Source organism: Chiloscyllium plagiosum, unplaced genomic scaffold (assembly GCF_037043375.1).
Source record: "Chiloscyllium plagiosum isolate Xiang-an unplaced genomic scaffold, Cpla_swu_hap1 HiC_scaffold_22, whole genome shotgun sequence".
Lineage (NCBI taxonomy): Eukaryota > Metazoa > Chordata > Chondrichthyes > Orectolobiformes > Hemiscylliidae > Chiloscyllium > Chiloscyllium plagiosum.
In genome coordinates this window covers 51592411-51609771 of record NW_028270160.1, presented here as the reverse complement: position 1 = coordinate 51609771, position 17361 = coordinate 51592411, and the positions used below count along the sequence as shown (strand labels likewise).

The window sequence follows — 17361 nt, the reverse complement described above, 5'->3', positions numbered from 1 at the left end:
CAATGAGAAATAGTGGATTCATAATTTAGACAGTCCCAACCATCTATGACAAGATGAAATAGTTGCTTTTTCACTTGTGTTACCCACACATATGTCTGCAGCTTCACAGTAACATTTGAAAATGGAAAACTCCAATGGGAATGAGCAATCCACCTAATTAAAATAAATGAAGAGGTTGGATTTAACACGGGCTTTCTGGGGAGCTGCACACACACTGTGGAATCAAACAGAAGGCACAAGCTGGTTAATAGCAGTTGTTACTGTTATTAGACAGAGAGTGGGAGGAAATGACTTTAATGTTGTTTCAAACAGGGAGGAAACAAATGTAACAAAAATAACAAACCTCTTTAGAAATTCCATATATTCGGCATGCTTGATTAGGCCTGTCCTCATCATTATTGTCTGAAAACATTGTCGATCGATGGCCCAGAGTTTTACATTCGTAAGAGCTGTCAAAGCACAAACGGAGAAATACAGTTAAACAACAAGTGAAAAAGGTTACCATTACCAGAAAGAAAGCACGCCTGGATTTATGACTAAGAGTGTTCTTTACTTGGAGGTATAATTACTGATAGGCCAATTTAATTCCTCCAATTATAACAATGCTTAAAGTTAAATTGAATTAGCTTTATTGTTACATGTAGTCTCATGAGTATAGTGAAAAGTTTACAAGTCCTCATTTATGACACCATCTTAGATACAAAGATACTTAGATACAGATTCTGGATTACAAATTCTTCAAAATAAAAATCAATAAAATAAGGAAATAAGATGTCCAGCATTACAGACCATCAAAAGCACAGAAATCATAGTAATAAATTAGAAAAATAAAGAAATAAAAAGTTCAGAGGAACAGTAGCCCTCACACTATTCATTCAGGCCTAACATTTTGACTATGGGAATTACAAAAGTAAATGGGTAAGCATAACTGGATATTCAACTAACTGCAAGTTTATACTGCTCACTGTTAAAGGACTTCCCCTCATGCCTGTCAATCTACCTGATTAGCCAGGAGTCAGAACTGAAACTTTCAATAAACAAACTACAAAAACTTTAACATACTGAAGAATGTTACTCCATATTAGATTAGATTACTTACAGTGTGGAAACGGGCCCTTTGGCCCAACAAGTCCACACCGACCCTCCGAAGAGAAAACCACCCCCCTATTTTTACCTCTGACTTATCCACCTACCACTACGGGCAATTTTGCATGGCCAATTCATCTAACCATGGATTCATCTTTTTTATACCAAGAGTTGAAATTTAAACACTTCTATCTTCCAAAACTGCAGTCACTAACCAATGCTTTAGTGAGTTGCCTGAATTCATTTCCCAGCTATTACTGGAGGTCATCTACTCTTCAGCAATCCCACTGCACTGTCCACTATCTGCAATTGTAGCATAATCAATTTTGATTGGCTGACTTCTAAGGGATGTCAAATGCCTCACCCATGCACCAACATACATACAACTGCCATTCAACTTGAAACAAAAACAAAAATTGGTGGAAAGACTCAGCAGGTCTGGCAGCATCTGTGGAGAAAGGGTGATTGGACCCAAAATGTTATGCATGCTTTCTCTCTACAGATGTTGCCAGACCTGCTGAGTTTCTCCAGCAATTCCTGTTTTTGTTTCTGATTTTCAGCATCTTTAGTTTTTTTAAATTTTACGTCACTCAACCTAACTCCATGGAGTACCTAACATCAACTGGAGTGCAAATAGATTCTGTTACCTAATTGCTCAATAGCCAAGAATCAACAAACAGCCAGTATTCACCTCTCCAATAATTTTACAACCAAAAATTGAAAATGTTCAGAAAAACACAACTTTTTAAACATTTTACGAATATTTCTCTGAGCTTACTTGTGGAAATTCTAGATGGACCATTCTACACAAATGACCCAGGCACTGAACAAAAAATTGTTTGAACCACTGCAACGACAGGAAACTCATTAATTCAGCGAACATGCAAAATGTCCCTTATCACTTCTGTCACTCCATCTAATCAGTTCCAGGCTGGAATCCATCAATTAGCAAACAACTTCAAAATACAATTAGCTTTACAAGTAAGATATACATTGACTGGTTAGGTTTCAATTGTAATCAGGCAATTTGGCCCAACCAGCATATGTCTAGATTTATCACTCAGCAGTAAATCCAATTAGTCACCAATACCACTTCCTTTCAAACTCCTTTTCTTCACCCATCTAGCTAATCTAATTTTAAGCAATAACAGTTTGTACCTGAACCACCAACTGGAATGCAAATCCCATATTCTCATGATCTATATTAAAAGAAAAAAGTTTCCTTTTGTTCTAAATCTTTTAAATTTCATCTTCTATTTATGACTCTTCATACCTCACTGCTCAACTACCAGAGAAACGTGCTATTAACTGTATCCCATCTCTCCCTAATGTTGAATGTTTATATTCCAATTCCTAATAATCCATGATGTTCAAATTAAAACATCTAATTTCTCAATATTGGTATATAAATACAATGCTCTATTTGCTCATTCCAGACAGCTATTTGGTGAATCTATTTTGCAATCCGGACATAAAACAATATCTTTCTTGCAGTTGGCATTCAAATGCAAATAATATCGGAGGGAGTTATGTAGGTTCACCTTTCCCTCCTGGTTTTTATATTGTACATATCCAAATAACCCCTAAAATTCTATTAGCTTGTTTGATTCTTTGCAAACAAGAAAAGCAAAATATTCAGACAAGGTTGATCCTTTGTCTCTCTCTAAAGTAACTAAACACTCTGCCCCTTGATCAACAAAGGCAGAGCTCTGAGGTGGTTATACCAACATGACATTTGAGATATGAGTCAGAAACTTCAGATGAAATTGTCCCTTTAATGTGCATTTTGATTCACAATTTGATCAAGGGAATTAAGTGAAGACAATCAGCGAAGAGTTTGCATGAAACAATAACAAATTGCTTTTGTAGAGCACCTTTCAGAGTTCCAAGGTGCATTGCAGACCTACAAACTTAATTACAGAGCAAATCAAATCCAGACACATACAAATATTAAAATTCATAAACTCAATTAATATTTCTAGTTATGTATTTCTGCCACATTGTCAGCTGTCCTTGCAATACTACAAACTTCAAATACTACATTCAACATTCAATTAAAAGGGTAGATAAAATACAGAATGGGAATTTTGTCTTCAAACTGCTTAGCCCTCTGTATGTATTAATTTTGCCTCACATCTTGACTTCACCGAACAGAGACAGAATGAAAGCACCAAATGCAGGCTGTTTACTCTTTGCTCCCTCATTCAGTATAACATATTCAGTATTACACATCATTTCCCAGGCCTGAGCCAAAAGAACAGCACAGGTACAACATTGTGCCAATGATTGAGAAAATCCAGGCACAGGTCACCCCTTTTACATGCTACACTCAAGTATGATCAAAATCGGATTCCACAAACCCTCTGCTGATGAATTAACACATCTCCACCCCATATTACAATAACACCGCTCAAGCAAGATACCCAAATTTTCACCAGCTCTGCATGAGCTGCTGCAATTTTAAGTGCAACAGAATCTGGACCTGGAAGGGATTGGGGGCAGAGATGGTAGGTGATCATGGTCGGAGATAATGGTGAATTTGGGAGTCAAGTTAATACTTTCTCAGGAGTTACTGCAGGTATTAATTCCTCTAGCTCTTCTGGTGATACTTTCAATTTTGCCTGTTTGACATCTCATAATACTTAATTCCATACACTTTAAATGCATTTGGATGAGAGGAGAATAACTTGCATGACAAAATCTTCCACAGAATGTTTGTGGTGGAACAAGGTGGTTGTGGTAATGTCGCTGGACTAATGTTCTGGAGATCCAGACAAACACTCTGGGTCACAGGCGCAAATCCCACCATAACAACTGTGGAATATGAATTTACTTAATTAAAAAATATCTGGAAATTAAAGCTAGTCTCAGTAACAGTGATCATGAAACCATTATCAATAATTCTAAAAGTCCACCTGGTTCACTGATGTCCTTTTTCGGGAAGGGAAATCTACTACCCCTGTCGGGCTTCCATGTGACTCCAGACAACTGAAATATGGATGCCTCCCAGTTGCTCTCTGAAAGGGCCTGGTCAAACCATCTCAGTTCGCACCCAATTGGGTGTGGGCATAAAAAATGCTGACCCTAACCAGTAACATTCTCATCCCATAAAAGAATATATAAAAGCATTTTTTTAAATGATTCTGCTTCAAATGTTATCTTCAAAATTTGTGCATAAGAGAATTAAATAATAATGACAAAAGGTGTGCGCGTGGTACTTTGAGGGTCTGTTCATGCTGTTTTGCAGTAATTATCCATTACAGTAATTTATACGTGTTAGCCTATGCAACCTAGTGTTTCATGGAATTTCAGTATTATTCACTAATAGCGGTTTCAGGGAATTCCACACCAATGACACAGAACTTCCAATTAACTTCAGAATAGATCTGCTAAATATCTTATCAAACATATCAAAGAATGGCCACTTGCCTCTCCATGTTTGCAGTTCCTGGATGTCTCCATCACAGGAGCAGAGTCTTGATACAGTTCAAAGGCGACAAAGGCACTCCTTGCATGATAGCGGAGACCTGGGCATGGCCCTTAAGGACAGCAGCAAACAGCACAGAGATTTACACCGCAAGTGAGTGAAAGCTGTGTGTGTCTTTATTTTTAATTTGTTCCTTTTCTAACATACTATTGCTATTTTTATTGATTACCTGTAATATAATGATTTAAATTTAATGATTTAATGTCATTGTTATTTAATAATTCCAAGGGTAATTAGTTTTTCTTACATATTTTAATGATCAAAGTTACTTAATGATTTTCAGAGAAAGTTGTAAGTCACTTTTGAGTCTATCAAATTACAAGATATAAAGGTAGGGTTGACAGTCAGAATCTTTTCCCAAAGGTTGAAATGTCTAATACTAGGAGACATGCAATTGAGGTGAGAGATGGAAAGTTCAAAGGAGATGTGATAGCAAAGTGTTTTTCTTTTACACAGAGAGTTGTAGGTGTCAGAAACATGTTGCCAGGAGTGGTGGTGGTGATTGATACAATAGGGACATTTAAGATGAGCACGTAAATATGCAAGGAATGGAGGGATATGGACCAAGGGCAGGCAGAAGGGATGAGTTTAATTTGGTGCCATGTTTGGCCCACTATTGTAGGCCGAAGGGCCCATTCCAATGCTGTACTGCTCTATGTTCTCTGTAGCTAAGCACAGTTAGCAACGGGATGGGTGACAGGTAGGTAGGGTGCCAGACGGATAGGGGTGGTGATGTGGCAGGTGGGTACGGTGGATGGGCTTAGGGTGGTTCAAAGACAATTGGATCAGGTCGGGGGAAGTGATGGATGGTGGGGCACGTCAGACAGGACACTGGGGATGGGGATAGAGTTGGATCAGGATGTGGAGGATGTGGTGGAGGGAGACAGGAAAATCAAGTTTGATCAGAGGGGAATGGGGGTCTTTTTAAGTGTGGGGCTAGGCCTCAGGTGTCTTTGTGGCATTGTTTGGGTGAAGGATTATGAGATAAGGTGATGTTGTGTTCAGAGTTAGGGTTAAGGTTAGGTTTAACACCAACCCCAAGTACAGTGGTCTATGGAAGGTTGGCAGGGGTAGCGATGTTTGGGTCCAAGTCCCCATTCGGTTTGTTGGGGGTGGTGGTCAGGGACAGAGATGTCAGGTGGCCAAGGTGGGACAATAGTGTGTCATGTTAACAGTTTCTCAGGAGTTAGAAAGTTTTAATTCCTCTAACTTGGCCTGAGTAACTATCAAAATTGGAGTATCTGACTTTCACTCTAAGTTAGGGACATTTTCAGAGGGTTGCAGATGCCAGAGATTAAATGTTTAAAACTTCCCGGGCAGTTCCTATGGAGTCAGGGGTCATCTGCACAATGCTGACACTGAGCTCCAGTGTGCACTGCTGCAACAACGGTCCACCTGTTGAAAGATATGAGCTTGTGTCTGTACACAGACATGTACTAAACAGCACCGTGTCTGCGGTGCTCTCAAGGTTTTAAATTAGTTGATATGTTTGAAGTAACGGTAAACAAAATAATGTTGAATCAGAGTGTGAACTTCAATTCTGTCATCAAATCAGTCAACTTTAGGCAATCCAATGGTGTGGGATTCTCACTTATGAGTCTTTTAACCCCCTCCACCAAAAGTACTTGAAAGGAGAAATGTGTCTCCTGATTCTAGTAAATAACCAAATACTATTCATGGATTTTTCATACAGTCAGTTTGTAACAATTTTCCTCATTTTATTTTTTTTTAAATTCTATTGCTATATTCTTTTTCTGTCACTGATTCACCTAAGCTTCTGGATTTATCCACCCTTTTCCTTGCTGTTGAAGACTTGCGAATGAAAGACCTATTTGTCAAGACAGATTGCTGTATTCAAGAGTGTAGACAGCATTGTAAAATTCAATATCGTTCTTCCTCCCCTTTCTTTGTGCCAACACGACCAGTCTGAACAGTCATAATCTACTTTCCCACTGAAAATGTTTAGTTTAAAAGACATAGTCCATTAATCATTTAATGTGCCACACTCTGTAAGACATGTCATGTTGAAAGAAGCTATCGCCAACTTACACCATCCACTCCCATTGAAGAGGATATTTATTTTAATAGATAATCTGGGAAATTATTTACAAGAACAACTTTAATTACTCTTTCATTTTATAGGTAGTCTGCAAGCCAATAAGATTAACCTCATCCATTTGGTCCCCTTCTGAGTATACTTTACGCAATTTTGAAAAGAAAGATATCAGAAACAAACTGCAGTGTTTAGTCTAAAAAGCATCAGTTTATGAGTCTTGAAGAGTCAGGCTGAATATAAAACAAATGTTAAGACAATTTTGGAATTAGTGTAACAACAAACTGTCCTCTACGCACCTTTTTCTCTCTTCAAACTGCTGTGCTTTTTTCAAGTATTCATTGTTAGTTAATCTCTATGGATTTCAATAAGATAAACTCAAATATTGGGAACGGTTAACAGCAGTAAAGTCATGAACAACAGCATTCAGGCAGGTATTGACTATTGACTGATATAATTCAGCCTGATCCCCAGCTAAGGTTTCTGAAATTCTGCTCACTGCAGGCAGCTTTTGGAGAATTGTAAATGCAGATCCGAGAGCTTTCAAATATTGCCATTGTAGTTCCAGAATCGGGCAATACAGTGGCTCAGAAGTTAGCACTGCTGTTTCACACCGCCACAGTCCCGGGTTCAATTCCGCCCTCAGGTGACTGCCTGTGTAGAATTTGCATATTCTCCCAGTGTCGGCATGGGTTTCCTTGGGTGCTCCGGTTTCCTCCCACAGTCCAAAGACATGTAGGTTAGGTGGATTGGCCGTGGGAAATTATCCATAGGGTTCTGAGATGTGTAGGCTAGGTGGGTTAGCCATGGAGAAATGTAGGGTTATAGGGATAGGGTGGGGCTGGGCAGTATGCTCTTTGGGGGGGTTAGTGTGGACTTGAGCTGAATGGCCCCGCTTCCACGATAGGGACTCTACGATTCTCTGCACACGAGAGCAAACATTCCAGTCTGACAATCAGGGAAGGGAAGGAGGATTGTAATGTCAAAAGGGCTGTGTTATAAATGAACAAGTGGGCTGAAGGCCCACCTATTCTTTCAACTGCATGTAAAAGATTCCATTTTACTATTTACAGAGCGCAAAGTAAGGCTTTCTGGGATTATGACTAACATTTATCTTTCAAACATCATTAGAACAGATCAGTTTGTTATCAGCTTGTTGCTGTACGTGGGAACTTGGCTGTGAGAGAATTGGCTGCCCTGTTCCTACATGGGTAGCTCACATGAAAAAAACAAACTTCAGTGGCTATAAAGAGCTTTGGGAGAATATGAGGTTATGAATGGACTATGAAAACCCATAAACTTGCTTTTGTATAACGTAACAACAATTTTCTAAAGACTTTTGCTTTTCTTTGTGAATCATTGCTGCTGGAGAAAGTGTGGTTTCTCTTGAATTACGAACAGTTAAATTGGCCCTTGAGTTGCTGGTTTTATTGAAGTCCGAACCATGTACCAGACCATTAGACCTACATCCAATACCACTTAGTTTGGATACCCTAAAGGGATCTCTGGCATCAACCTAAAGTAACATTGAAAACGTTAAACATCCTAGAAAATAAATGTAAATTTTGTCTTCACATTTTTCAAACTTTCTTAAAGTGGAGGCTGGAGGAGTCAGGATATTAATCTTGTCTCCACAGCAATAATACCAACCTCCGACTGACTGCTCCTGACTGTACCTTGTCAAGTGACCTCCTTCAGCTCCCTTAGCATCATTGCTAGTGTTACCTGCTCCCTAAACCTGATATCAGATCCAACAATAAAAAAAACCTCCAAGCAAGTAGTTGCAATATCAAGTATCCCATAGAATCCCTGGAGTATGGAAGCAGGCCATTCAGCCCATCAAGTCCTCCAATAAGCATTTCACCCACTCACCTACCTTCCCCCTCTAACCCCACATTTCCCATGGCCAATCTACCTAACTTACACATCCCTGTACACTATGGACAATTTAACATGGCCAATCCACCTAACCTGCAAATCTTTGGATTGTGGGAGGAAACTGGAGCACCCAGAGAAAACCCACACAGACACGGGGAGAATGTGTAAGCTTCATACAGCCAGTTGCCCGAAGGTAGAATTGAACCCAGGTCCCTGGTGCTGTGAGGCAGCATTACTAACCACTGAGCCACCACGTGCGAGCAGAACAAACAACAGTTTGCAAAACTGCCTACACATTTGCACACATTTGCAAACCAGTTTTTCTGGAAACTGGCAATCCCATGCAATGTGCCACTCTGACCCTGCTTTGTTATGAAGGGAGGGAGTTGGAGGTTTAGCGCAGGGCTCCTTCAGAAATGTAGAACTGCACTTCCATGCAGACAGTCTGCTCGATGCACGGAACACTATTGCAATTTGGAGCTCACTGACACATTATAATGTGATGCTGCTGCTGTGTGACTCTGCACGAAGAGACAGACACCCAGTTCATGCATCGGGGCAGGATGCATTACAGAGCCCTTAGCATCTTCTTAGCACAGTGAGGACGCTTGTCACAGCGCTGAAAATCAAAGGCTGGACATGTTGGTGAATGGCACCATCAAACATCACAGCCACAGCATGCAGCAGCAGCTTGTGTGGTGAACACATTGTATGTGCTTCAGCCAAATGGGACCAGTCCTGCGTCAAGTCAAGGGGGCTATGGTCAGTCAGTGGGTGCCAACACAGTCTGTCAAATAGGTTGTTGAATCTCAGTGCAGAGTGTTGGCCAGAGGCAACAAGTAGGTGTCTGGAGATTACTGGGCAGTCACTCAGAAATCAGTCATGGAGCTGATCTGTCCTCAGTCAAGGAAGGTAGTGAGGTGTCGTAGTGAGGAAGCACAGCAGGAAGGGCGAGTAGTTTAGGGAGAGGGGATAAGTAAGAGCCATTGCGGAACGACGCTGCATGCAACAGTGAGAGCAGTAGGTGATGACCTTTGATGGGAGTTGGGTGCAGTAACAGATGGGGTGAGAGTGAGGTAGTAGAGAGAAGATGGCAGTACTTATTGTTGTGCAGCACATTCCCCTGCACCCTTCATTAACTTGGGTAATAAAAGCAAAATACAATGGATGTTAGAAATCTGAAATAAAAACACAAAGTGGGAGAGAAACACAGCAGGGCTGGAAGTATCTGTTAAGAGACAAAAGAGGCTTAGCAGTTCAAGTCCAGTACGACTCTTGAAAAGGATTCAAATTTAACTCGAGGTATTAAATCTGCACTGGTGCTGCTCGACCATCAGGGTTTCTCTGGCACTTGGATTTCACAATAACCTTGATGACTACCTCAGACCAGACTGGCTGTAGGGTTACCTCTGGTGGCCCTGGGGAAAGGGGACAGGACTCCGCTGCACCATTCCATCCAGGGAGACCTTCAAAGTTCCTGTGATGCAGGGCCACCAACATTTCTCTCATGGCTCTGTAATTTGCACTTGGAAGGACAGGTTCTGGCTTGCGGCATTTGAAACGATGCACACCCAGGGTTTAAACATGGTACCCACCGCATGAACACTCTGTACAGCTTACAATTACATGACAACAGCACCTTAGAGGTTAATGAGATGAGCAATCAAGAATTGTGAGAGAAAAGTCACCACCGCGCATGGAGGGATAGTATCGGTGTACCTCCTCAAAATTGACACCGTCAAAATATGGGAAAATTCCACCCATAGTCACTGTTCACAGCTATAATGAAATAAAAAAAAGCACAGCAAATAATCTGTGTCAGTGATGTATGTTGATCAGATACTGAGGAGGACTTCCATGTCTTTTCATGGAAAACTATTATCGGATATTTTAGGTCTGCCAGAGAAGACTTTGTCTTCCAGATTAAAAATTCATTCAGTCACAGGAGTGTACCATTCCCTTAGTACTGGACAGGAGTCTCCATCTCCAGTTCAATTCTCTGGAATTGGACTTGGACTCTCAGTCTTCCGAGTCCAATGAGAGTGTTACCACAAAAACATGGCTGAAACATACAATCTGTTCCGATGATTTTCCGAGCCTTGTTATTTGACCCTCATGGGAAATAGTGATCCTTCCACTGAGACCCCTATTTCAATTAACTGTGTAGATAATGTGGCATTGTGTAAAATGAAGCAAGCTATCCCGATAATTCAATAAATGGGATTGCACTGCCAGATGTGGTATTTGGCAGACAGGGATTCACAATTCGGAAGTCCAGGTCTGTAACAGGTTCATTGAGTTCAGTTGAGAGGTCACGGAATTTGCATCAATTGACTTCAAAATCCCTGGGCTGAAGAGGAGCTAAAAATCATGGAGATTAAAATGACTTGAACATCAACAGCTCCTGCAATTCCGCAAAATGTACTTTGCGCTGAATAGAAAATGACAGGTTAATGAAACATAGCTTTGTGATCATGCTTCTGTGTCAATGAATATTTAGCAAAGCTTTTGCTTATTTATAAAATGCAGCCTTGAGGACCTGCAGAAGCTACAGTTTTGATGAAGGTTTCGAGCAATTATAGTGTTCCTTCATGCTTGAATTATTTTAATTTTAAAAGCTGCTATCATAACTGTCCACCTCCTAGGATCACCTAGATTCTTGTTAGTGAAACCAAAAATAATAACATGATACCCGTTCCCAGAGTTAAGCTGCTGCTCTGTGTATTAAGGAAGAAGCTGTCAAACCATGGCACTTTCTGGTTTATCATGTTCCAATGGAGATGAAATCTGCCACACCACATCAGGAAGCAGCTGGTTAATGTAACTGTGATCACATACAGTCTCCAGTTCCTTTACACTGCCTTTTCTCCATACATCGTGGTCATCCTAGATTGGAACCAGGGCTTTTCCTGTTATTTTCCCCCTTGATGCTTCGCCTCTAGAGGAGGGAGGTAATAAAGTGCAGAAACTGTGATGATAATTTACGTGGAATTGCATTGAATTTGCAGCGCAGAATCTGGTCACTCTGCATAATTGGTCTGTTCTATAACGATAGGTAAAAAAGTGAGGACTGCAGATGCTGGAGATCAGAGTCAAGATTAGAGTGGTGTCGGAAAAGCACAGCAGGTCAGGCAGTATCAGAGGAGCAGGAAAATCGACATTTCGGGCAGGAGCCCTTCATCAGGAATGAGACCGGGAGCCTCCGGGGTGGAGAGATAAATGGGAGGGGGTGGGGCTGGGAAGAAAGCAGCAAAGAGTGCAATAGGTGGATGGAGGTGAGGAGAAAGGTAATAGATCGGAGAGGGGGGTGGAGCGGATAGGTGGGAAGGAAGATTGGCAGGTAGGACAAATCATGAGGATGGTGCTGAGCTGGAAGGTTGGAACTGGGGTAAGGTGGGGGGAGGAAAAATGAGGAAATTGGTGAAGTCCACATTGATGCCCTGGAGTTGAAGTGTTCTGTGGCAGAAAATGGAGGCGTCCTTCCTCCTGGTGTCAGGTGGTGAGGGAGTGGCGATGGAGGAGGACAAGGTTAGTATTGTGCACTGTCGACACTGCCAAAGTGTACAATACTACACATGTATAGAAGCCGCTGCTATCCAACCAAATGGCTGGCATTCACTTAAGCCAAGTGAAATACTCCAGGGTTGATGCAGTGAAGAAGCAAGAGAAGAATGTAGACCACACAGGAGCTGTGGATGACCACAAGAGTTCATAAACAGAAGGCCATGTCCATTTTGAGAACAAACTGCAGAACTCATGGAAAACCCAAAAACTGGGAAAAGAAATGCAAAACAAAGATAGAAGATGGTAAGAGAGTTACTGGAGGCAGAGCAATCTAACACATGAGAAAGAAAATGAACCATTGTTATGAAAGAAAACATGCAAAACCAAATGAACAGGTTGCAATCAGATGCTGAAATTCTCCAGGATCATACCGAAGGACACAAAGACAGAAAAGATAAGAGCTAACTTGGATAGCTCAGGCAGCAAAAGAAAGTGGCTTCCAGAATTGCACAGCCCTCCAGGATGAAAGCTTAGAATTAGAGAATAAAGTTGCCGATTTTCAGGAGCCAAAGGGTGAGAAGGACTCAACCTGGCAAAGTAAGTGAGCACATGTGGAAGAGAATGTGCAAGGTGTACAGTTAGCACCAGGAAGCATCCAAGAGTGAGAGCCTGAACATCAGCTCAAAGCTTTACCAGCAGATGCTGCAAATGGAAGAACTTGTAAAAGAAAAGAATGAGTGTGCTGAGTTCAGACAGCGAAATGACAACTTGCAGAGACAGCTTGACATTATAGCACATTAGAGACCAACAATTTGCTAGAGGTTTACTGGCATGTTTGAAAGAGGAGAAATGAAATGCAAGGAGCCGAGCAGTCCAAGCACAGCTGAAGCCGCAACACAGGTGAATACAGATGCATTAGAGTGATTAGAGTGGCAGAATTATCAGAACGAGCTTGAGGAGACATCATTGCCAGGCCGAAGCCCAACTGAGAAGCATTGCGTCAGCTCAAAGGAAGAGACATACCATTTATCATCTAAGCAATGCCATTAATGAATCTTTCAGAGAGGAAAACAAGCTATAAAATATTTAAGGTGCTCAGTTTAATTATGAAAGTCCAATCATAATCATCTTTAAGTTTTGATGTCATCTTTCATCCTTTTTCATGTTATATTGACAATGAGACACATAATAGAATTTTTTTTAAGAGAAACAATGGCATTTTTAATATTATCCCATATGGTTTAGAAACTCTCACTTACACATACCAGGGTATACATCGTTTTTAAGGCTGCTCTTCAAATATTTCTTGAAGGGCACATACTCATGTCATAACAAAAATGTTCTGTGTTTGTTTTGACTAATGCATTATTTAGACCCACACAGAAGCAGAAGTAGAAGTGATCATCAAAATTCTCAATAATTATCAACCCTCCATTTAACCTGAAGCCACAAAACATAATGAATTAATTTCCACATACCACATTATTTCAACAGGTATCAGAAAACACGTATGTGAACAATTTTTTTTTCAAAATAACTGACACGCAGACAGGCACATCAAAATCTATCATCCTAAGCATACCTTACACAAATGGGCGAGGTCACAGCCAATGCATGTCATGTGCAAAAAGCTGGAAGAATTCAGCTCAGCATTTGCTACTCATTACTGCAATTCAGATTTCAAACTCTGATTTTAATTTAACAAATGACAGAGTGTTCATTACAATAGCATATACTACATTTTGTTTCCCCTCCTGCATACATTAGCTCATGAACATATGCTGCTTTAAGTTAGAGACTCCACATTTATTTGCAAGTTCATGACCTAAGTGATTTCTTGGCCAGCAGTTAGCTCAGAATTTCTTTAAAATTTTTCTGTTTCCTTTGAAACCTCTCCCTTCCCAACAATAATGTTCCGCTCTTCTTTCCTTTTAGCCTTGCTCTGTAACTGTGTCCAAATTGCAGCTTCTCCTTCTATCCCCACCACATTTTCAGCCTCTTCATCACACCCCACCCATACTCCTTCCAGCTTCCTCTACTTCCCCCAACCTACATGCAGCTTCCAACTCCACTCTCACTCCCTTTGCAGCCTTTCCTCATTGTCCTATTGGTTTCCCTTGACCCTTACCTCTCTTGTTCCTGCAACCTTTCTCTTCCCCTGTGGCAGATTCCAACCCCATTAAACCTACCTACATCCCAGTAAGCAGAATTAGTGGGCAGCATGGTGGCTCAGTGGTTAGAACCACTGCCTCACAGCGCCAGGGACAGAGGTTTGATTCCAACCTTGGGTGACTGACCGTGTTGAGTTTGCATGTTCTCCCCATGTCTGCGTGAGTCTCCCTCGAGTTTTTCTCCCACAGTCCAAAAGATATGCAGGTCAAGTGAATTAGTCATGCTAAATTGTCCATAGGGTTGAGGGATGTGTAGGTTAGATGCATTAGTCAGGGAGACTGTAGAGTAATAGGGGAGGGGAATGGGTGTGGGTGGGTTACTCTGTGGAGGGTCAATGTCGATTTGTTGGGCCAAAATGGCTATTTCCACATTGTAGGTATTCTATTGTATTCTATGAATTCCCAACAGATAACACCACCTAGCCTCATCCACTACCTGGTTTAATCTGCACACTTTGGGATAAGTCACCAAGATCACACAGCAACATGATTTAAATGTTCAAATGCATGTGAGAACCCTGAGTCAACGCCATTCCTAATCCAGTGAAAATGGGGAATACACTGTTTGTGGGCAGCACTTAGATTTTCCAATGATTTCTAACATTTTTGCCAAACTGCAGAGGGTCTCTGATGAGGTGAATATCTTGGCTAATCTTTTGATCCCAATTTTCATTCACATTGTAGGGGTGAAGTGATGATGAAGTTGAAGAAAATCAGTGTGGCCTAGGCAATGCAATATGTGTAGGCAAACTCAGAGATACCTTCAGATAATATCCTGAAAGAATTTGTGCTCAGTCATCTGATGGTTGTATATTAATCATACAGACAAGGAGCTCCAGCAGTCAATGAAACAACACCATTTCAGTTTGAACAAGTGAAGAGAAAGAAATGCCATTTGATGCAGCAGATTCTATTCAGTAGCTTGCTTCTCAAACAATCACCATCGTAGGATTCACTCGGAAAACAGGTTTGCCAAGGTCTGGCTAATCATGGAGCAAATACCATTGAGTATAAATACAACTCTCACCCGATGTGTTAAGTTCAAGTTCAAGCTCTGTGTCGGTTCATTCAGCAGACCATTAAGTAGTTTGTCCTATTCACCCAATGCCTTGTGCAAAGCTGCACACAATTACAGACTTTATTTACCACATTATTGCTATTGTTAAGGAGTCACCAATTCACTGGACTGGAGAGTTTGAATTATAAGACAGACTGGGACTGTTTTCACTGGAGCTCAAGAAAATGAGGTATGACCTTATGGAGGTTTATAAAATTATGCGGGGCATGGATAGGGTGAAATAGTCAAGGTCTTTTTCTTCAGTAGGGGAGTCCAAAACTAGACGGCATGGATTTAAGGTGAGAGAGGCAAGATTTATAAAAGGACCGGAGGGGTAACTTTTTCATGAAGAGGGTGGTGCATGAATGGAGCAAATTGCCAGAAGTAGTATTGGAGGCCGGTACAATTACAACATTTAAAAGGCATCTGGAGGGTAAATGAACAGAAAGGGTTGAGGGGGATATGGGTCAAGGGCTAACAAATGGGACTAGGTTGATTGAGATGTCTGGTCAGCGTAGATGAGTTGGACCGAAGGGTCTGTTTCTGTGCTGTATGACTCTACATTAGTGGCTGCAATACTGGACAATAAAAAGGTATTAATATCGGCAACCAACCAATGTATGAGTGGTACTGACTACATGCAGCAATCATTTAAAAGCAATTTAACTTTGGAATCTACAACACACAAGTGTGGAGTCACTGACTCGGATCCCCATGCTGTTGTTTAGGAGTTAGCCAATTTAACTCTTCTCATTACAGAAGCAGCAGAAACTTGGCCACACTCTTACACTCTCAAACACGGCTTGAATTTAGTTCTGTGCCACTTCAGTGGAAAATGTCATTGTTATGCCATTAAGCTGCTAATAGTCTAGAAATTTAAATTGAGTTAGTGTAGAAATAATTGAACCCGCAGCATTTCGATGCAAAAATCGATGGCATGTTCTTAGTGCAGTCAAACGGAATTGATGCGACCTTTAATTTAAAATGCCACTTGCCACAGTAATGACCATTCTAGGTATGCAGTCATTCAGAGGTTCAATGGTTCCTTTAATACTGCTTGACACATCCATATTTTGAGTTGAAGGTGAACTTCTGATTACCTGGCTCACTTGTGAATAGAAATATCACTATTTTCATAGAATGACTTAGAGATGAGGAAGATTTTTAAAGAATTATGGAACCCAGTGAATGTGAAAACACAGAGGGGGATTACGAGATGCATTGTTCCAAAACCAGCTCTTCATCAAATGGTCCAATTCTCATGCCCTTTATCCACAGTCCTGTATTTATTTCCTTCATAAATATTTTTCTAATTCCCTTTTGAAAGTTACTATTAAATCTGCGGTTGCTATTCTTTCTGGTGATGTTTCCCAGAACATAGAGCTATCTACATGAAGACAGATATAATATTTCACTCAGGAAGACTGGATCAAGTTCATAATTTTGTTTTGTAGTGAGCATACAACCATTTGAAATAAAATGTGCTTGAAGAATAAAATCTAAGCCATAAAAGGCCATGTCACAAAATATCTCCATGGGACGAGAAGTTTTCAAAGTCGAGAGTAAAATTGGAAAAGGAACATAGGAAAGCAAAGAGAGGGCACAAGAAAATACTGCCAAATAAATTGAAAAATATCACATACCAGAACCAGGGGATAAATAAAGGGAAGTACAGGGCTGAGAATGACTCATGAAAGTAATGAGTGAGTGGAAGCAGAAGACATGGACAGGATTGTTAATGAATACTTTGCCCCTGAATTCGTGCGTGTGTGCGTGTGTGCGTGTGAGAGTGTGAGAGTGTGAGAGTGTGAGAGTGTGAGAGTGTGAGAGTGTGAGAGTGTGAGAGTGTGAGAGTGTGAGAGTGTGAGAGTGTGAGAGAGTGAGAGAGTGAGAGAGTGAGAGACACACACACAATGTGCACGTTGACCAGTATTCAATGTCAGCAATACAGGTCTTGCTTGTTGGCTACAGAGGGCCATGTCACTACTTTTCAGGAAAGTCTGCAGAAAATGCCAACAGGAAGTCAATTGGAAAGCAGAGGGCCTTCTACTGAAACAAGGACCTCGGAGACTGAAGATCACAGCCAGCCAATCAGAGGCCATCAGCAGACATGATGGCTTCTGCC

General features: G+C 41.0%; 1 protein-coding gene across 2 annotated transcripts in view; it reads right to left on the bottom strand.

The window, feature by feature from the left end:
• prkg1b (protein kinase cGMP-dependent 1b) overlaps nucleotides 1–17361 on the bottom strand; it is a 750557-nt gene that overhangs the window by 297135 nt on the left and 436061 nt on the right. For both annotated transcript variants that reach the window (XM_087999056.1, XM_087999057.1), the window contains exon 4: nucleotides 344–449. In XM_087999056.1, the coding sequence (XP_087855182.1) occupies nucleotides 344–449 (106 nt within the window). The remainder of the gene's footprint in view (nucleotides 1–343; nucleotides 450–17361) is intronic.